This window comes from Notamacropus eugenii, chromosome 5 (assembly GCF_028372415.1).
Source record: "Notamacropus eugenii isolate mMacEug1 chromosome 5, mMacEug1.pri_v2, whole genome shotgun sequence".
NCBI lineage: Eukaryota > Metazoa > Chordata > Mammalia > Diprotodontia > Macropodidae > Notamacropus > Notamacropus eugenii.
This window is the reverse complement of record NC_092876.1, coordinates 5,487,648-5,505,202: the sequence shown is the minus strand read 5'-3', so window position 1 is coordinate 5,505,202 and position 17,555 is coordinate 5,487,648. Positions and strand designations below refer to the sequence as shown.

General features: G+C 43.7%; 1 protein-coding gene and 1 long non-coding RNA gene across 5 annotated transcripts in view; one reads left to right on the top strand and one right to left on the bottom strand.

Moving 5' to 3' along the window:
- The first annotated feature begins 71 nt into the window (after positions 1-71).
- Positions 72-17,555, top strand: part of LOC140508213 (uncharacterized) — a 38,137-nt gene continuing 20,653 nt past the window's right edge. The window contains 3 exon segments of the mRNA XM_072615994.1: positions 72-978; positions 13,657-13,855; positions 16,379-16,524. Of these exon segments, the coding sequence (XP_072472095.1) occupies positions 13,834-13,855; positions 16,379-16,524 (168 nt within the window). The 5' untranslated portion in view covers positions 72-978; positions 13,657-13,833.
- Positions 10,951-17,555, bottom strand: part of LOC140508216 (uncharacterized) — a 43,978-nt gene continuing 37,373 nt past the window's right edge. For 3 of the 4 annotated variants that reach the window (XR_011968337.1, XR_011968336.1, XR_011968338.1), the window contains 2 exons: positions 17,182-17,317; positions 10,951-11,337 (listed from right to left, as the gene is read on the bottom strand). This is a non-coding gene — a long non-coding RNA (uncharacterized lncRNA). Of the gene's footprint in view, positions 11,338-13,145; positions 13,534-17,181; positions 17,318-17,555 lie in introns of those variants that run through there. The other variant, XR_011968339.1, reaches the window with a different exon arrangement.

Sequence of the window (17,555 nt, the reverse complement as noted above, 5' to 3'; positions counted from 1 at the left end):
GGGGGTCCCCGGCCCCGCCCTGGCTAAGCCCCGGCCCGGATCGTCCCGCGCTGCGGCAGGGCGGCCCCTCGCACTCACCTCTGCCGGGGCCTCCCAGCACGTGCGCAGGCCACCCCCTGGGGGTGACGTCACCCGAAGCCCGGGAAGACTTCTCCCAGTCCCGGCGGCCCTGAAGGAGGCCGCGGCAGAGCGGCAGGGCCGGGTCACTCATCACACACCAAGGTTACACCCGGCATTCTAGACCGTGGTCGTCTGGACTTCCTCCCTAGTCTTCGCTCCTGGGCATGCGCGGTTCGGGACTACATTTCCCAGAAGGCGTCCACACCGGTTCCACTTCCGCTTCCTCTGTCTCTCCCTCCCCCGCTGCCTTTTTTTAAATTTAAACCAGTTCCGAGCCAATCAGCTGCGAGATCCTGGAGCCTTGACGCCCCCACCTCCCTCTCCCCGGGACGGGGAATCTTGAGCCCCTTTTTCAGGCCCTGAGACCCGGGCCCCGAGGCCTCTCCAGGACCCAGGAGCGCCCCCATCTCCTCCCCCCAGAGGACACGCCCTGCCTCTCCCCGCCCCCACCTCCGGACCCGGGCAGTGCTGCCCCCTCCAGAACGTGCGCCCCCACATGGTGCCTCCCCTCCCCTTCCCCCTGGCCCTGACGCAGCCCCCCAAAGCTGCTGGTTCTGCGTCCTCCCCCCATTCTCTTCCATCCCCTCCAGCCCCTGCTGCGAAACTTGAACATTCCCCTTCCCCGGGGGTCTCCACCGACCCCCACCCCCAGCATCTGGGGCTTCTGTCCCCCAGCCTTCCCGTCAGTTTGGAGCAGGCAGGGGTGGGGAGGGGATGAAAAGGGAGGAGTAGTCCCCCCACCCCCACCCCCACCCCCGGGAGCCTTCCCCCAGTTTGGGGCTTTTGGACCTGCCTTATCTGCTCTGACCCCCCAGCTGCTCATGTGCTCCGGCTGTAGGCAGCCAGAAGTCTGCAAAGGTGCGTGAAGTGCCTACTATGTGCATCTGCAAAAGTGAGTGAAGTGCGTGCTGTATGCCTCCACAAAGGTGCGTGAAGTGCCTGCTGTATACATCTGCAAAGGTGCGTGAAGTGCCTGCTGTATGCATCTGCAAAAGCACATGAAGCACCTACTGTGTGCATCCCCAAAAGCAGGTGAAGTGCCTGCTGTGTGTGTACACAAAATCGAGTAAAGTGCCTGCTGTGTGTACCTGCAAAGGTGCGTGAATTGCCTACTGTGTGCATGCGCAAAGGTGCCTGAAGTTCCTGCTGTGTGCATCAGCAAAGGTGCATGAAGTACCTGCTGTGTGCATCCTCAAAAGTGAGTGAAGTGCCTACTGTGTGCATCTGCAAAAAAACCGTGTGAAGTGCCTACTGTGTGTATCTGCAAAAGTGAGTGGAGTGCCTACTGTGTGCTGGTGCTGGGCTAAGTTATGGTGATGCCAAAAAGGCTAAAACATTACCTGGATTCAGGAGCTGCCATTCTAAAGAAGGACATCTAATGGAAATGGGCTGTGTGTGTCTAGACAGGGCAGGAGCTTATCTGGGCGGTGGGCATCAATAGCTGGGGTGACAGAGAAGGACCTTCAGGAGGGGAGGCTAAACTGAGTCCTACAGGGATTGGAAGGGTGGCAGGGAGGGGACAAAACATTCTTGGGGCTCTTCCAGGTCACTGAGGGCTCATCATTGCCAGGTCCTCAGTCTTCTTTCCCTCTCTGCAGCCTGTGACTGACTGTCCATCCCTCTCCTCTCTCCCCCATCTTCTCCCTCTCCAGGTCCTCTGCCCAATCTTCACCCAGTAGTGATCATCTCTTTGTGTGACAATTCTCAGACCTCCTTATCTAGCTCTTCTCCCCTTCCTCCCCCCCCCCCCCACCTCCCGTTTGGTGCCTCTTGGGCATCTCCAATGTATGTCCTGTAGCCATCTCAAACTCAACATGTCCAAGACTGAACTCATCATTTTTAGCCCCAACCCTCCCCCATTCTGAACACCGCCCCCCCCCCCCAGTCCCCAATGCTTATAACCTAGGTGCCCTGCTTATCTCCTCACTCATTTATCTTTGGCTTTTTCCTGCCCCCAATATTCAAGCTGTTGTCCCAGCCTGTTGACTCCACCTCAGCAGCATCTCTCTAATATCCCCTTCTCTCCTCTGACTCAGTCCCCATCCTGGAGCACACCCTCATCACCTCACATCTGGGCCATAGCAATAGCTGCTGGGAGATCTGTCTGCCTCTAGTTTCTTCCCAGTCCAACCCATCCTCAATCAAGCTGCTAAAATGATCTTCCTAAAACAAAGATCTAACAATGTCACCCCCAACTCAACAAACTGGGCTGGGAGCAGATACAAAATCTCTTTGGCATAGCCCCATGCACCTTTCCAGTCCTATTGTACTTTACACCACCCCATAATGTAGTTTTGGATCCAGTGACACTGGGCTCCTGGCTGTTTCTCACACAATATCCTCCATTTCCCACCTCCGGACATTCCCTCTGTCAGTGCCCCTTGCCTGACTGTCATCGGCCCCCATGTCATCCCCCTGCCTGGCTCTGCTCTTCAGCCTCGCACCTCCTGTCTTCCTTCACATCTCACTTTCCCCAGGAAGCCCTTCTCTATCCCCCTTAATTCTAGGGCATTTCTTCTGTTGGTTTTCCTCAATTATAGCAAATGTTACATCAGAAATGAACAATAAAATCATTATATCCAAGAGAGAGGATGCCTTCAACATTGGCAAAAATGAAAAAGAGGAAACTACCGATATTTTATTTTTTATTTTAAAACATACAACCATGAAATAAAATGAGCCCATTCTATTATATTTATTATTAAATATAATACATTTCTTACATTTTAACATATATACATACATATATATAATCAGAAAAGAAGATTGCATGTGAAATTATTTCTAGTTTTTATGACTTGATTTTCCTTTTGCGATAATAAAATTTAATGTTACAAAACTGCCCCAATTCCGTCTGGCCTTCCTGCTATTCTCTTGTGTGAGTAATACAAATATCCAACAATTTCTTTCTTGTTCTCCTTTAGAGGGGAAGAGGAGGGAAGGGCAGTCCTATTATTAGTGTCCCTCAAAATGCCAGATTTTGTCAAATTTACTTTTTGAATTAACATTCATTTTCTCCCTTTCTGAACTCATCTTCCCTCAGTGAAAAGGAAAACTCACATGCAACTTTTCCCCCCACTTAATAGGATTTTTTTCCAATTACATGGAAAGACAGTTTTCAATAATTACTCTTTTTAGATATTGAGTTCCAATTTTTTTCTCCTTCTTACTCTCTCTCCCTTCTTCCTCCCCCAGAGGGCATGCAATATGATATAGGATATATATGTATGCATATATGTGTATATGCATAAATATATAGTCATATTAAACACATTTCCACGTTACTTATGTGGTGAAAGAAGAATCAGAACAAAAGGGAAAAGCCATGAGAAAGAAAGAAAAAAATTTAATAGGTGAAAATACTATACTTTGCTCTCCATTCAGATGTGGATAGTATTTTCCATCATGAGTCTTTTGGAATTGTCTTAGTTAATTTCATTGGTGAGAAGAGCTGAGTGTATCAAAGTTGATTGTTGCACAATGTTGCTGTTACTGTTACAATGTTGCTGTTACTGTGTACAATGTTTCCCTGGTTCTGCTCACTTGACTCAGCATCCGTTCACGTAAGTCTTTCCAGGGCTTTCTGAAGTTGGCCTGCACATCATTTCTTATGGAACAATCATATTCCATTACGTTCATATACCACTACTTGTTCAGCCAGTCCCTAATTGATGGGCATTCCCTCAGTTTCAATTTTTTGCAGCCACAAAAAGAGCTGCTATAGATATGTTTGTATATATGGGTCTTTTTCCCCTTTTACTGATCTCTTTGGAATACAGACCTAATAGTGGTATTACTGGATCAAAGGGTATGCACGGTTTTATAGCCCTTTGGGCATAGTTCCAAATTGCTCTTCAGAATGGTTGGATCAGTTCACAACTCCACAAATAATACATTAGTGTCCCAATCTTCCCACAACTTCTCCAACACTCACCATTTTCCTTTTCTGTCATGTTATCCAATCTGATAGGTGCAAGGTGGTACCTGAGAGTTGTTTTAATTTGCATTTCTCTAATCAGTAGCGATTTAGAGCATTTTTTCACATGACAATAGATAACTTTAATTTTTTCAGCTGAAAACTGCCTGTTTCTATCCTTTGACCATTTATCAGTTGGGTAATGATGTGTATTCTTATAAATTTTAGTCAGTTCTTTATATATTTTAGAAATGAGGCCTTTATCAGAAACACAGCTCATAAAAATTGTTTCTCAGCTTTCTGCTTCCCCTCTAATCATGATTGCATTGGCTTTTGGCAGACCTTTTTAATTTAATATCATCAAAATTATCCATTTTCATTTCACAATGTTCTGTCTCTTTTTGGTCATAAATCCTTCCCTTCTCTATAGATCTTACAGGTAAACTATGCCTTGCTCATGTAATTTGCTTATGGTATCATCCTTTCTGTCTAAATCCTATACCCATTTTGACCTTACCCTTGGTATACACTGTAAGATGTTGGTCTCTGCCTAATTTCTGCCATACCATTTTCCAGTTTTCCCAGCAGTTTTTATCAAATAGTGAGTTTTTATCCCAGGAGGTGGAGTCTTTGGGTTTATCAAACAGGAGGGTACTATAGTCATTGACTACTGTGTCTTGTATACTGTAGTGGCAGAGTTAAAGATCTTCCCCATCCACTAATAGGCCTCACCTGAAGCCCAGTAAGGGAAGCTTTTGTTAATTTTGATGAAGCAATGGGTCAGGAGGGTCATGATGCCTTCTAGTTTTGAAAATTGTATATATACTCTGAGATGAGGTTTTACCTTGGGGCTTACCCTTTGGAAGAAAGTTCAGGTGCCAGATGAGACTCCCAGCTTTGAAAACACGTATGTTAAGGTGTCTCTGTCGGGTGACTACATATGTCTGTCATGGTAAGACAGCTGGATCTGTCTGTTGATCCGTGATGTATGTGTTGTTTATGGTCAGACAGTTAGAAGCCCTGTTGGTCTTTATTTCTCCACTTATATTTTCTCTGTTGGTGCATGTAATTAAAGTAGATTGTTGACCACTCAAAAGTTGCTTAACTTTGAGAAAAGCAGATCTAAGAACCTGTATAGCAGGGCCTCCTGTGTATGCCAGGGTCCTTACTGCTATACATACCTAGCTTATTCCACTGATCCACCACTCTATTTCTTAGCCGGTACCAAGTAATTTTGATGATTGCCACTTTATAATAAAATTTAAGATCTGGTATTGTTAAGCCACCTTTCTTTGCATTGTTTTCCATTAATTCCCTTGAATATTCTTGACCATTTGTTCTTCCAGATGAATTTTGTTATGACTTTTTCTAGCTCTTTAAAATATTTTGGTTATTGTCCTTAGTATGACACTGAATAAGTAAATCATTTTAGGTAGAGTTGTCATTTTAATTATATTAGCTCAGCCTACCCATGATCAGCTGAAATTTTTCCAGTTGTTTACATCTGACTTTACTTGTGTGAAAAGTGTTTTGTAATTATGTTCTTATAGTTCTTGAATTTATTTTAGCAGATAGACTGCCAAATATTTTATATTGTATACGCTTTCAACTGAAATTTCTCTTTCTGTCTCTTGCTATTGGGCTTTGTTAGTAATATATAGAAATGTGGATGATTTATGTGAGTTTATATTATATCCTGCAACTTTGAGAAATTTGTATATTATTTCAAAAATTTTTTTACTTGATTCTCTAGGATTCTCTAAGTATACTATCACATCATTGGCAAAGAGTGATAGCTTTGTTTTTGCTTTGCCTCTTCTAATCCCTTCAATTTATTTTTCTTCTCTTATTACTAAAGCTATTGTTTCTAGTATCCTACTGAATAACAAGGGTGATAATGGACGTCCTTGTTTTACCCCTGATCTTATTGGAAATGCTTCTAGCTTATCCCCATTACACATAATATTTACTGATGGTTTTAGGTATGTGTTACTATCATTTTAAGAAAGACTCTATTTATTCCTATGTTCTCCAGTGTGTTTAATAGGAATGGGTGTTGTATTCTGTCAGAAGTTTCTTCTGTATCTATTCAGATAATCACATGATTTCTGTAAGTTTTGTTGCTGATATGGTCAGTAATGCCGGTAGTTTTCTTATTACTGATCTAGCCCTGCGTTGCTGGTATAAATCCCACCCTGTCATAGTGTATTATGCTAGATAAATTTCTGTAAACTCTTTTCCAATATTTTATTTAAAATTTTTGCTTCTATATTCATTAGGGAAATTATTCTATACTTTTCTTTCTCCATTTTGACTCTTCCTGGTTTAGGTATTAGCACCACATTTGTATCATAAAAAGCATTTGGTAGAACTTTTTCTCTGCCTATTTTGCTAAATAATTCATATACTATTGGAATTAATTGTTCTTTAAATGTTTGATAGAATTCACTTGTAAATCCATCTGGCCTAGGAGATTTTTTCTTAGGGAGTTCACTGATGGCTAGTTCAATTTCTTTTTCTGAAATGGAGTTATTTAAGTGTTTTCTAGGTGAAGGATCAGCCTATTAAGGAGGACTCTAGCAAGAATCTTGCCAGCAGTAACTACGAGAGAGACCCCTCTGTGATCGTCACAGGACAGTCTATTCCCTTTACCTTTATAGAAATGGACAGTGGAGGCATCCTTGAACTCCTGGGGGCTAACCTCCTCTTGCCATATAACCTGGAATATTTGGGTCATCTTTTGTATGAGCAATGGTCCCCCTAACCTTGTAAATCTTAGCTGGAATAGAATCAGCACCAGGTGCTTTGCCACATGAAAGGAGCCTAATGGCCCTCAAAACCTCTTCTTCAGTTGGAAGTTCAGCTAAGAAGGGACTGACTTTAACCTGAGAAAAATGGTCAGTGGCCTCAGCATTGATTGATGATAGTCTGTTGAGAACACTATGGAAGTGTTCAGCCCATCTCTCTAGGATCATGTCCTTATCACTAATCAGTGTGACTCCATCAGCACTGAGTAGTTGTGATGCACCATAAGTTTTTGGTGCATAAATAGCTTTTAGGGAATCATAAAAGTGTTTTAGATTGTTACTCTCAGCATAAAACTGAATTTCATCTGCTTCTTCCTGAGCCAGGAATCCTGCATCTCTCTAAGCTTTGCTTGTACTTTATTTTTGATAGAGAGATGGCTCAGGAGGAGAAAGTGAGGCTGGTGACCTGCACAGCCCTCCCTCACTCAAAACCAAGTCAAGTGCTAGTCATGTCATCATTTCCCTGAGGTCATGGTCTTCGAAAACAAAGGATGAACACAGATAGATTTGAGTGCTTTATTTCCTCTTCTGTTAATTCGTACAGTTCATATTTTTATAAATATTCATCCATTTCATTAAGATTGTCAAATATGTTGACATTCAGTTGGCTAAAATAGCTCCTAATTATTGTTTTAATTTCCTCTCCATTGATGGTGAATCTACCCTTTTTGTATTTGATATTGGTCATTTGGTTTTCTTCTTTTTTTAAGTCAGATTAACCAATGGTTTACTTATTTGATTGGTTTCTTCATAAAATCAGCTCTTAGTTTTATTTATTAGTTCAATAGTTTTTTTAATTTCAATTTCATTAATCTTTCCTTTGGTTTTAAGAATTTCTAATTTGGTATTTAATTAGGGATTTTAATTTGTTCTTTTTTCTAGCTTTTTTAGCTGCATGCCCAATTCATTGATCTCTTTTTTCTCTATTTTATTCATGTAAGCATTTAGAGACATAAAACTTGCCCTAAGAACTGCTTTTGCTGCATCCCATAAATTTTGGTATGTTGTCTCCTTATTGTCATTCTCTTGGATGAAGTTATTTGTTTTTATTTGTCGTCTGAGCTACTCATTCTTTAGGATGAGATTACTTTGTTTCCAATTAATTTTTATTCTATCTTTATTACTTATTTATAATACTTATTACGTGTAGTTTTTATTGTATTTTATTGTATCATAATGTGAAAAGGATGCATTTAATATTTCTGTCTTTATGCATTGGATGGGGAAGTTTTTAATCCCCTAATACATGGTCAATTTTTGTATAGGTGCAATGTGTCACTGAGAAAAGTCATATTCCTTTCTTTTTTTTTTAATTAATTAATTTAACTTTTAACATTCCTTTTCACAAAATTGTGGGTTGCAAATTTTCTCCCCATTTGTCCCCCCCCCCCACAAAACACCGAACATTCTAATTGCCCCTATCACCAATCTGCCCTCTCTTCTATCATCCCTCCCTTCCCTTGTCCCCATCTTCTCTTTTGTCCTGTAGGGCCAGATAACTTTCTATACCCCTTTACCTGTATTTCTTATTTCCTAGTAGCAAGAACAGTACTCAACAGTTGTTCCTAAAACTTTGAGTTCCAACTTCTCTTCATCCCTCCCTCCCCACCCATTCCCTTTGGAAGGCAAGCAATTCAATACAGGCCATATCTGTGTAGTTTTGCAAATGACTTCCATAGTAGTCGTATTGTGTAAGACTAACTATATTTCCCTCCATCCTATCCTGCCCCCCATTGCTTCTATTCTCTCTTTTGATGCTGTCCCTCCCCAAGAGTGTTGACTTCAAACTGCTCCCTCCTCCCATTGCCCTCCCTTCCATCCTGCCCCCGACCCTGCTTATCCCCTTCTCCCCCACTTTCCTGTATTGTAAGATAGGTTTTCATACCAAAATGAGTGTGCATTTTATTCCTTCCTTTAGTGGAATGTGATGAGAGTAAACTTCATGTTTTTCTCTCACCTCCCTTCTTTTCCCCTCCACTAAAAAGTCTTTTGCTTGCCTCTTTTATGAGAAATAATTTGCCCCATTCCATTTCTCCCTTTCTCCTCCCAATATATTTCTCTCTCACCACTTAATTTCATTTTTTTAAGATATGATCCCATCCTCTTCAATTCACTCTGTGCTCTCTGTCTCTGTGTGTGTGTATGTGCGTGTGTGTGTGTGTGTGTATGTGTAATCCCACCCACTACCCAGATACTGAAAAGTTTCAAGAGTTACAAATATTGTCTTTCCATGTAGGAATGTAAACAGTTCAACTTTAGTAAGTCCCTTATGACTTCTCTTTGCTGTTTACCTTTCCATGCTTCTCTTCATTCTTGTGTTTGAAAGTCAAATTTTCTTTTCAGCTTTGGTCTTTTCATCAAGAATGCTTGAAAGTCCTCTATTTCATGGAAAGACCAATTTTTCCCCTGAAGTATTATACTCAGTTTTGGTGGGTGGGTGATTCTTGATTTTAGTCCCAGTTCCTTTGACTTCTGGAATATCATATTCCACGCCCTTTGATCCCTTAATGTAGAAGCTGCTAGATCTTGTGTTATCCTGATTGTATTTCCACAATACTTGAATTGTTTCTTTCTAGCTGCTTGCAATATTTTCTCCTTGACCAGGGAACTCTGGAATTTGGCCACAATGTTCCTAGGAGTTTCTCTTTTTGGTAATCGGCGGTAATCGGTGGATTCCTTGAATACTTATTTTGCCCTCTGGTTCTAGAATCTCAGGGCAGTTTTCCTTGATAATTTCATGAAAGATGATGTCTAGGCTCTTCTTTTGATCATGGCTTTGAGGTAGGCCCATAATTTTTAAATTGTCTCTCCTGGATCTATTTTCCAGGTCAGTTGTTTTTCCAATGAGATATTTCACATTATCTTCCATTTTTTCATTCTTTTGGTTTTGTTTTGTGATTTCTTGGTTTCTCATAAAGTCATGAGCCTCCATCTATTCCATTCTAATTTTGAAAGAACTATTTTCTTCAGTGAGCTTTTGGACCTCCTTTTCCCTTGGGCTAATTCTGCTTTTTAAAGCATTCTTCTCCTCATTGGCTTTTTGAACCTCTTTTGCCAGTTGAGTTAGGCTAGTTTTCAAGGTGTTATTTTCTTCAGCATTTTTTTGGGTCTCCTTTAGCAAGGTGTTGACCTGCTTTTCATGCTTTACTTGCATGTCTCTCATTTCTCTTCCCAGTTTTTCCTCCACCTCTCTTACTTGATTTTCAGAATCCTTTTTGAGCTCTTCCATGGGCCTATGGTATATTTATTTTGTATGTGTGGGATACAGAAGCCTTGACTTCTGTGTCTTTCCCTGATGGTAAGTATTGTTCTTCCTCATCAGAAAGGAAGGGAGGAATTATCTGTTCACCAAGAAAGTAACCTTCTATAGTCATTTTTTTTCCTTTTCTGGGCATTTTCCCAGCCAGTGACTTGACTTCTGAGTTTTCTTTCCATACCCACCACTCTTCCAGATCTGCCCAGCCAGTGCTTGAGGTCTGAGATTCAAATGCTGCTTCCCAGCCTCAGGGCTTTGGGTGGGGGCAGGGCTGCTATTCAGTGTGAGATTAATTTCAGGTGCTCAGGTGGGAGCAGGGCTGCCACACAGGGCTCAGTTCCCTCAGGAGGTTTATGCAGAGACCTTCAACAATGGATCTGAGCTCCTGCCTGCTTGGGGAGCCTCTGTCTGCCGCCACCCCTGCTGCTGCCTCCCGAGGGGGCCTGAGTTATGGGGACACCCCACTCCCCTCTCGACCAGCCAAAGAGACCCTCTCACCGACCCTTGTCACCTGTGGGTGGAGGGACCTGTGCTGCTGCTGGAGATTCTGTCCCTGAAGCCTGCTCGGATCTGCTCCTCTTGGTGCAGTGCAGCCAAGGCAGGGCTGGGCTCTGCTCCGGGTCCCATTCACGAGGGACCTTTTGCATCAGGTTTTCAGGTCTCTCTGGAACAGAAATCTCGTCCACTCCGTTGTTCTGTGGCTTCTGCTGCTCCAGAATTTGTTGGGAGTTCTTTTTTACAGATATTTTATGGGTTGTGGGTTTGGAGCTAGCATATGTGTGTCTTTCTACTCTGCTGCTATCTTGGCTCCTCCCATATTCCTTTCTATCTCCATTCAGTTTTCTCCAGAGGTCTACCATATCTAACTTTTCTAAAATTCTATTCCCTAACTTCTTGTTTATTTTGTGTTTTGATTTATGTAATTCTGAGAAAGGGAGGTTGAGGTGCCCCACTAATATAATTTTGCTCTCTATTTCTTACTGTAACTCCCTTAACTTTTCCTCTAAGAATTTGGATGCTATACTATTTGGTGCATGTGTGTTTAGTAATGATATCACTTTATTGTCTGTGGTAACTTTTAGTAGGATGTAGTTTTCTTCCTTATTGCATGTAATTAGATCTATTTTTGCATTTACTTTGTTTGAGATCAGGATTGTTACCCGTACTTTTTTTTAATATATTCTACTCCAGCCTTTTATCTTCACTCTGTGTGTATCCCTCTGCTTCAGATATGTTTCCTGTAAACAACATATTGCAGGATTATGGTTTTTAACCCACTCTGCTAGCTTGCTTCCATTTTATGGGAGAGTTCATCCCATTCACAGAATTATGATCAATATCTGTGTCTTTCTTTCCATCCTATCTCCCCCACTTATACTTTTCTTCTTTCTTCCTTCCTCTCCTCACTACAATTTTGCTTTTCACTATTGCCTCCCTCAATCTGCCCTCTCTTCTGTTAGCCCCCTCCCTTTTCTTTCCCTTTTACCTTACCACTTTTTCCCTCCTTTCTATCCACATCTTCCCTTTTCTTTCTGCTTTCCCCTACAAACTTCCTGTAATATGAATTAGATTTCTGTACCTGAGTATGTTATTCCCTCTTTGAGCCAAATCTGATGACAGTAAGGTTCTAACAATGCTCATCTCAAAGTGAGAGTTTTTTGAGGCCTGAGGTGATATGATTTCTTTTCTGGCAGTTGGGAAGGAGCCAGTAAAAAGGAAGAGACTGAAAATTAGTGAGAAAATAGAGATGATAGAGTAGGGCATATTACTGGAGGAGCAGGGCCTCCCCTCCTCCCTCCCCCTGTCATCAGAGACTGGGAGAAAGTAGGAAAAGAAGTTTTCTAATTTATGTGAGATTAGGAAGAGATAAGAAAGCTCAGGGTAGATGTCCAATTGCTTCAAGGAAATATGAGACCAAATTCTCAACTGAGAGGGTTGGTGAGAACAAGCCATGTTGGAGGGTCAGGGAGGAATGAAATGATCTGGAAAAGCTAGGCTAGGGAACCAGTTAGGGAGGTGTCAAAGGATTGCCTTGCCAGAGTCAAGACCCAGGTGAGGTGATGTTACTGAACTTTATAGTGGACCCAAGCAACCTGGTTTCATGATTTTCTCTCTTCATTAGTCAGCATGTGAGCAGGCAGGAAGGCCAGTATCTTATCTTGAAGCAATCCAACGCTGAGGCTTGCTTACATCACCAAGCCAAGCTCCTTTATGATTTGTATGGTCCAGTCTGTGTCTCCATTCTTGAAGAATGATTGGCCAGATCCACATAGGTGACTGCCACCTTCAGTTTAGGGAGATGGGAGATAAATTCCCAGGTGTTCCATAACAAGACACCCTCCAGCAACCTTTGGGATCTCTAGCCTTGCATCTGGTCGGGTCCCATCCACGTTAGAACTGGACAAAGGTAACTCCTTGTAGGTTACAGTGTGAAAGAAGGAGACAGAAAACAGGACTGAGGCCAGAATCTGCATGTGACCAAAGGAAAGAGACTAGATTCCAGCGACTGCAGGAGAGGTCAGGGCCTCGTAGGACAGTGGCAGTTCAAGGAGAGCAGAGTTGAGGAACAAACAGTAAAAGTGATAATAATGATAGTTAACAGTTATATAATGCCTCGTCTGATCCAAAACATTGCAAGCATGATCTCATTTGATCATTGTGAGAATCCTAGCAAGTAGCTGCTGATATTATCCTCCTTTTACAGATAAGGAAACAGCATTGTGACCCTGTGCAAGTCATAGTATTTCCATTTGCCTCAGTTTCCTTATCTGGTCCACTCCCTACAATCTTGGAACTTAGCAATGCCTTCCCAAAGAAATCATTTTTCAGATGGTGCAAAGTGGTAATTGTAAGCACAACAAATTGAAGTATAGGATGTGACAAGCATCATAGTTTTTAAAAAATCCAATCACATTTGTATTTTAAAAATTCTGACCTCAAATTACATTTTATAGTGTGTTTCTCATGCTGTTCATTGAGCTTGAATTCATATTTCTGCAGCAATGCTTCTAAAACGTGTCCTACCAGGTACCAAGTGTCCTACATACACAGGGTGCTTGTTTCAATGGCTGCTTACATAATGGTCTCTATACATGCTTACAGATACAAACAAAGAAACACGTAATAATAAATAGTATTTCTTTAAAAAAAATTAGAGAAAGACCATCTAGTTCTGTGGACAAAGCGTGCCCAGTCACAGGATTTGAGTTTAATCTCAGTTGCAGGGATGTTGATCAGGTCATTCAGCCATTCGGAGCTCATAATCTGAGCTGGGCCAGCAAAAAGAATGGTAGTTTTTCCTGTATTGGAGGCTTGTGAGAATCCTGTGTTTTGTACCGGGAAACTCTTTGTAAACCAAATCATCCTGGGGATATTCACCAAAGGCGTTTTCAAATTATTCATTCTGCCCATTTAAATTTGAAGACTCTTTTTCCCTAAAGAAATAGATTACAAATCCATTACTTTCAGTCAATGGAAGGAAAAGGATATATTTGTGTATGTGTGTTTGTGTCCATAAATACATTTCAAAACTATGTTTCTTTCTTGGTTTCCTTCAGGTGGAGATACCAGGCTTGAAATCCGAGAGATTGCGTCAGTGCTGAGCATTTCTGTGCAAGCAGCATGGCAGCCAAGATTCATGAATGATAGGCAGGGTGACTTCGTTTTGAGAGAAATCTGTGAATCTCATATCAAGATTGAGGAAAAACAGAAGAGCAACTGAGAATTTGATAAAGATGGAAAGAGCTTCAGGCAAAGGTTAGTCCTAATTCAGTGAGAGAATGTCCTTTAGGAAAAGAAATAACAAGAGAGAGGGAAATGCAAATGTTTCAAGACTGAAGGAGAGGGTTAAATTGGGTTGGGCAAGTGTGGGGTCCAACAGCAGGGAGGACAGGGACACCTGCCTGGTGGGGGAGGGGATGGTTGGGAGAGACAGGAGGGAGGGAGGGTCTGGTGTCCTAGTGTGGAAGAAGGTGCATGTGGGACTAGAGCTGGAAGAAGACCAGGAGATCCTGCTCAGAAGGAGGAGGGTCTGAGTCCCAGAGCAGGGGAAGGAGGGAGTGAGAGAGGTTGTGGGAGGAGAACTCTCCCAGGTGACTAGTGGAGTGGGTGGGGGCCCAGGTGGAATTTGAGCCCTGGGGTGGAGTGTGGAGGCCAGGGGAGGGATCTAGAGGGGAAAACAGTTATTACATTGGCCAAGGCATTCCACAGGATGGAGGGCAGGGCTGGGGGAGGAGAGTCCTGTCGGGTCTGGGAAGCTGACTGTGGGAGCCATTGGAGGAAAGGGAAGATCCTGAGGTCTCAGTGGGAATGGATAGGGTGGGGCTCTGAAACTGAGAGAGCCCCCAGTAGTATCCTGGCTGGAAGAGGAAGCCCATGGAGCTGAGATCCAGCTGCTTTCTTCCTTTGGAGCTGTGATTATGCTTCCTACTTCCTTTGGAGCTGAGCTCCCTGTTCCTTGCAAAAGCCAGCTCTGTGCCCGCACCTCCCAGGTAGGTCTGAGTCAGTAAGCCATGCAGCCCTCAGCTCCTGCTGGCTTGGGTTTCTTTCCCATGGGACCATGTGCTCAGTGTCCTTCAGGGCTGCTAGGAGCCCTCTTTTCTCCATTGCTGGCTCCCTGGCAGGATCCCAGTCCCTGCCTCTCTTCAGGGCTCAGTCTCCCTTCCCAAATGCCCTGGGACGCCTTCCCCAGCTTCACCACTGAGTCACACTTGCCACCTTTCAGACCTCCCCCATAGGGACCCAGCAGGACTCCCTTCAGCCTCCCCCTCAGGACTCCAATGTCCTGTCTCCTGTTCCAGTGTCCCAACAGCAGCCCTGGCTCCCTGTAAGGACCCAGGCCCTGATAAATGTTTAATATAAAATTTTGGAATAATCTCTTTGTTCTCTCTGAAGCAAACTCAGAGAATGCCTCTTCCTATGTCAGCAAAAGCCAGCCAGGGCTGACTTAACATTCCTTAAGAGACCTTTAACCTAAGACGCTATCTTGAATAACGGGACGTTTTCCATATCTTCATATTTTCTGGACATATACTATGTTCTGGCATGTTAATGGTAAAGAAAACACAGATATCTTGGGTCATAATTTCTATGTGAAATTTTGTCAAACTCCGTTATCTTATTGTATTTACAGCCTATGCAATTGAGAAATTCCTTTCTAATGGTCTAGTGAATGACTTATGGAGACCGTAGATCTGAAGGACACAGAACACATCTTTGTCCTAAAACATATTTAAGGCTGCCCAATTCTTTGTATCGGCAGCCAGAACATTTCTGGCTCCATAATGCATTATGTTACCATTTTCTTTAATAGGGAATTAATCAATTAATTAATTAAATTATGAAATGTATGCATTAGCCTGTTAGCTTTTCTTTAACCAAGTTTTCAGGTTAACAGCAGTAAGGCTCCTGCCTGGCCTCCCTTACCTGAACCTGTGGCTCTCCTGCTGGCTCCCTCTCAGATTCTAGGCCTTTGCTTCCCTGCCTCCACTTTCCCTCCTGGGACTCAGATAAGCAGCCTCCAAGGAAGGTCCCAGGGGTCACACACCCCAACCCCTGGCCCCTGGCAAGACCCAGGACACAGTTACAGGCTCAGCTGTCTTCCTGGAACCCTTCTGTCACTCAGATGTCCCCTCTCCTCCTGCCCCCACATTTCTTCTAAACCCTCAGTCTGACTGCCAGATAACTGAGTCCCAGCCAGGATTGTGTCTCTTCCTCTCAGGCTTGCCCTGATCACTCCTGGCAGCTCCATCCCAGAGCCCTCCCTGTCTTCAACCTTCTCTATCTACCCTCTTTCCTAGATCTAGACGAGGGGGAGATGGGGTGTGTGTTGGGGGTGGGTGGTTGGGCATATGGAGGGGGCCTGGTGCTGGAGAAGCATGAAGAAAGCCCAAGACTTAACCCCTGGAGCATACAGTTGAATGAGCAAAGTGGTTATCTGGGTGAGGCAGGTGTAATGAGGGAGAATTTAGATCCTGTTTATGTGTTTGTTGAGGTAGAGGGGAGGTAGGGAGGGCAGAGGGCAGGTTGGAGGGAGAGCTCTGGCTCAGGAGCCTTGGAGACTCTGACTATTCTCATGCCACTTGGAATCCCTAAGCCCCTTCTGCCTCCTGGTTCTTTGTAGGAGAATGGGGGAGAGGAATAGTTTTCTTGTTCAGACCATCTTGATTCCCAAAGCTGACTTTCCTTCCCCCACACCTGGGTGTCTTTGCCCTGAGGGCAGGGGCAGGGGCAGGGCCTTTGTAATTCCTGTGTGACTCCACCCTCTCTAAATTACTGTAGGTCCTGAAAGTGACTGGAAAGACCTCTTCCTGACTGGGAATCCTTCAACCTGCCCAGCTGAGTCTGCAGAGGACCCAGACCTGGCCCAGGCAGGTATCCTGGAGCCAGAGGGAATGGCCCCTGGGAGACCCAGCCCCCCAGCCCAGGTGAGTGCAGTCCTTCCTCAGACTTGCCCAACGTCAGGGATAGAGGCCATTTCTGTGGACCCAGGATTGTCTAAGAGGTTGGTAATACCTCACGTATGAGTTGTTTCTTTACAAAAAGTGAAAAAAATGGTAACCATTCTGCCTTGCTCTGTCTTTCTGTGTAATAAAGTGATGTATAGGCACTTTGGGATCTCCAGCACTAACCTCCACTCCTGCCCATCCCCCAGTTGCTGCCTTTTTGGGTCTATCTTGCAATCCTTTTGCATTCCTACCACACACACACACACACACACGCACAGACACATACAGACACACACACACACACACACACACACACACACACACACACACACACACACACACACACACACACACCACTTCTGACCTTACTCTTTCTTTCTTTTAACCCACCTCTCCCTTGTAGCCACTAAAGGTCCAGGGATCCCTGACCCTGAGTCTTGTCTGACCAGGCCTGGAGCAGAGCCCTGAGGCTCCCCCAGCTCTGGTCCTCTTCAGGGCTGTCAGCAGAACAGATATTGTCCTCCTGCTGCTGCTCCAAGGTCACAGGCCTTCCCAGGTCTCTCTGAATCCTCCCCATTTACCAGTTCTTAGGTGAAGGCCACAAGCATTTAGAAAGGGTAGGGACACTGGACTTACCTGCTGTGTATACACAGGAAGGAAAAACTAGTCCCTGGCCTCAAAGGCTCCCAGTCAACTGGTGAAGGTGACAGAGATGACAAGTCAGCAGCTTTGTCCAAATGAGTTCTCTGCTGCTGAGGACAAGGGTTGAGTGCTGTTGACAAGATCAGGAAAGACCTTCAGGAAAACTGTTCTTTGACACTGTGCTCATTATCATCAGGAATGGCTCTCCATGCCCCCCAGATGTTGCTGTCTCCATGAGACAAACATGAGAATTACAGAGAACAAGGGATATGTAAAATAGATGTCCTCTCTGCTAACAGTCTTTGAAGACAATAAGACTGGCCAAATCTCTGGGACTGGAGATGAGCAGAATCTCACATAGGCTTGCA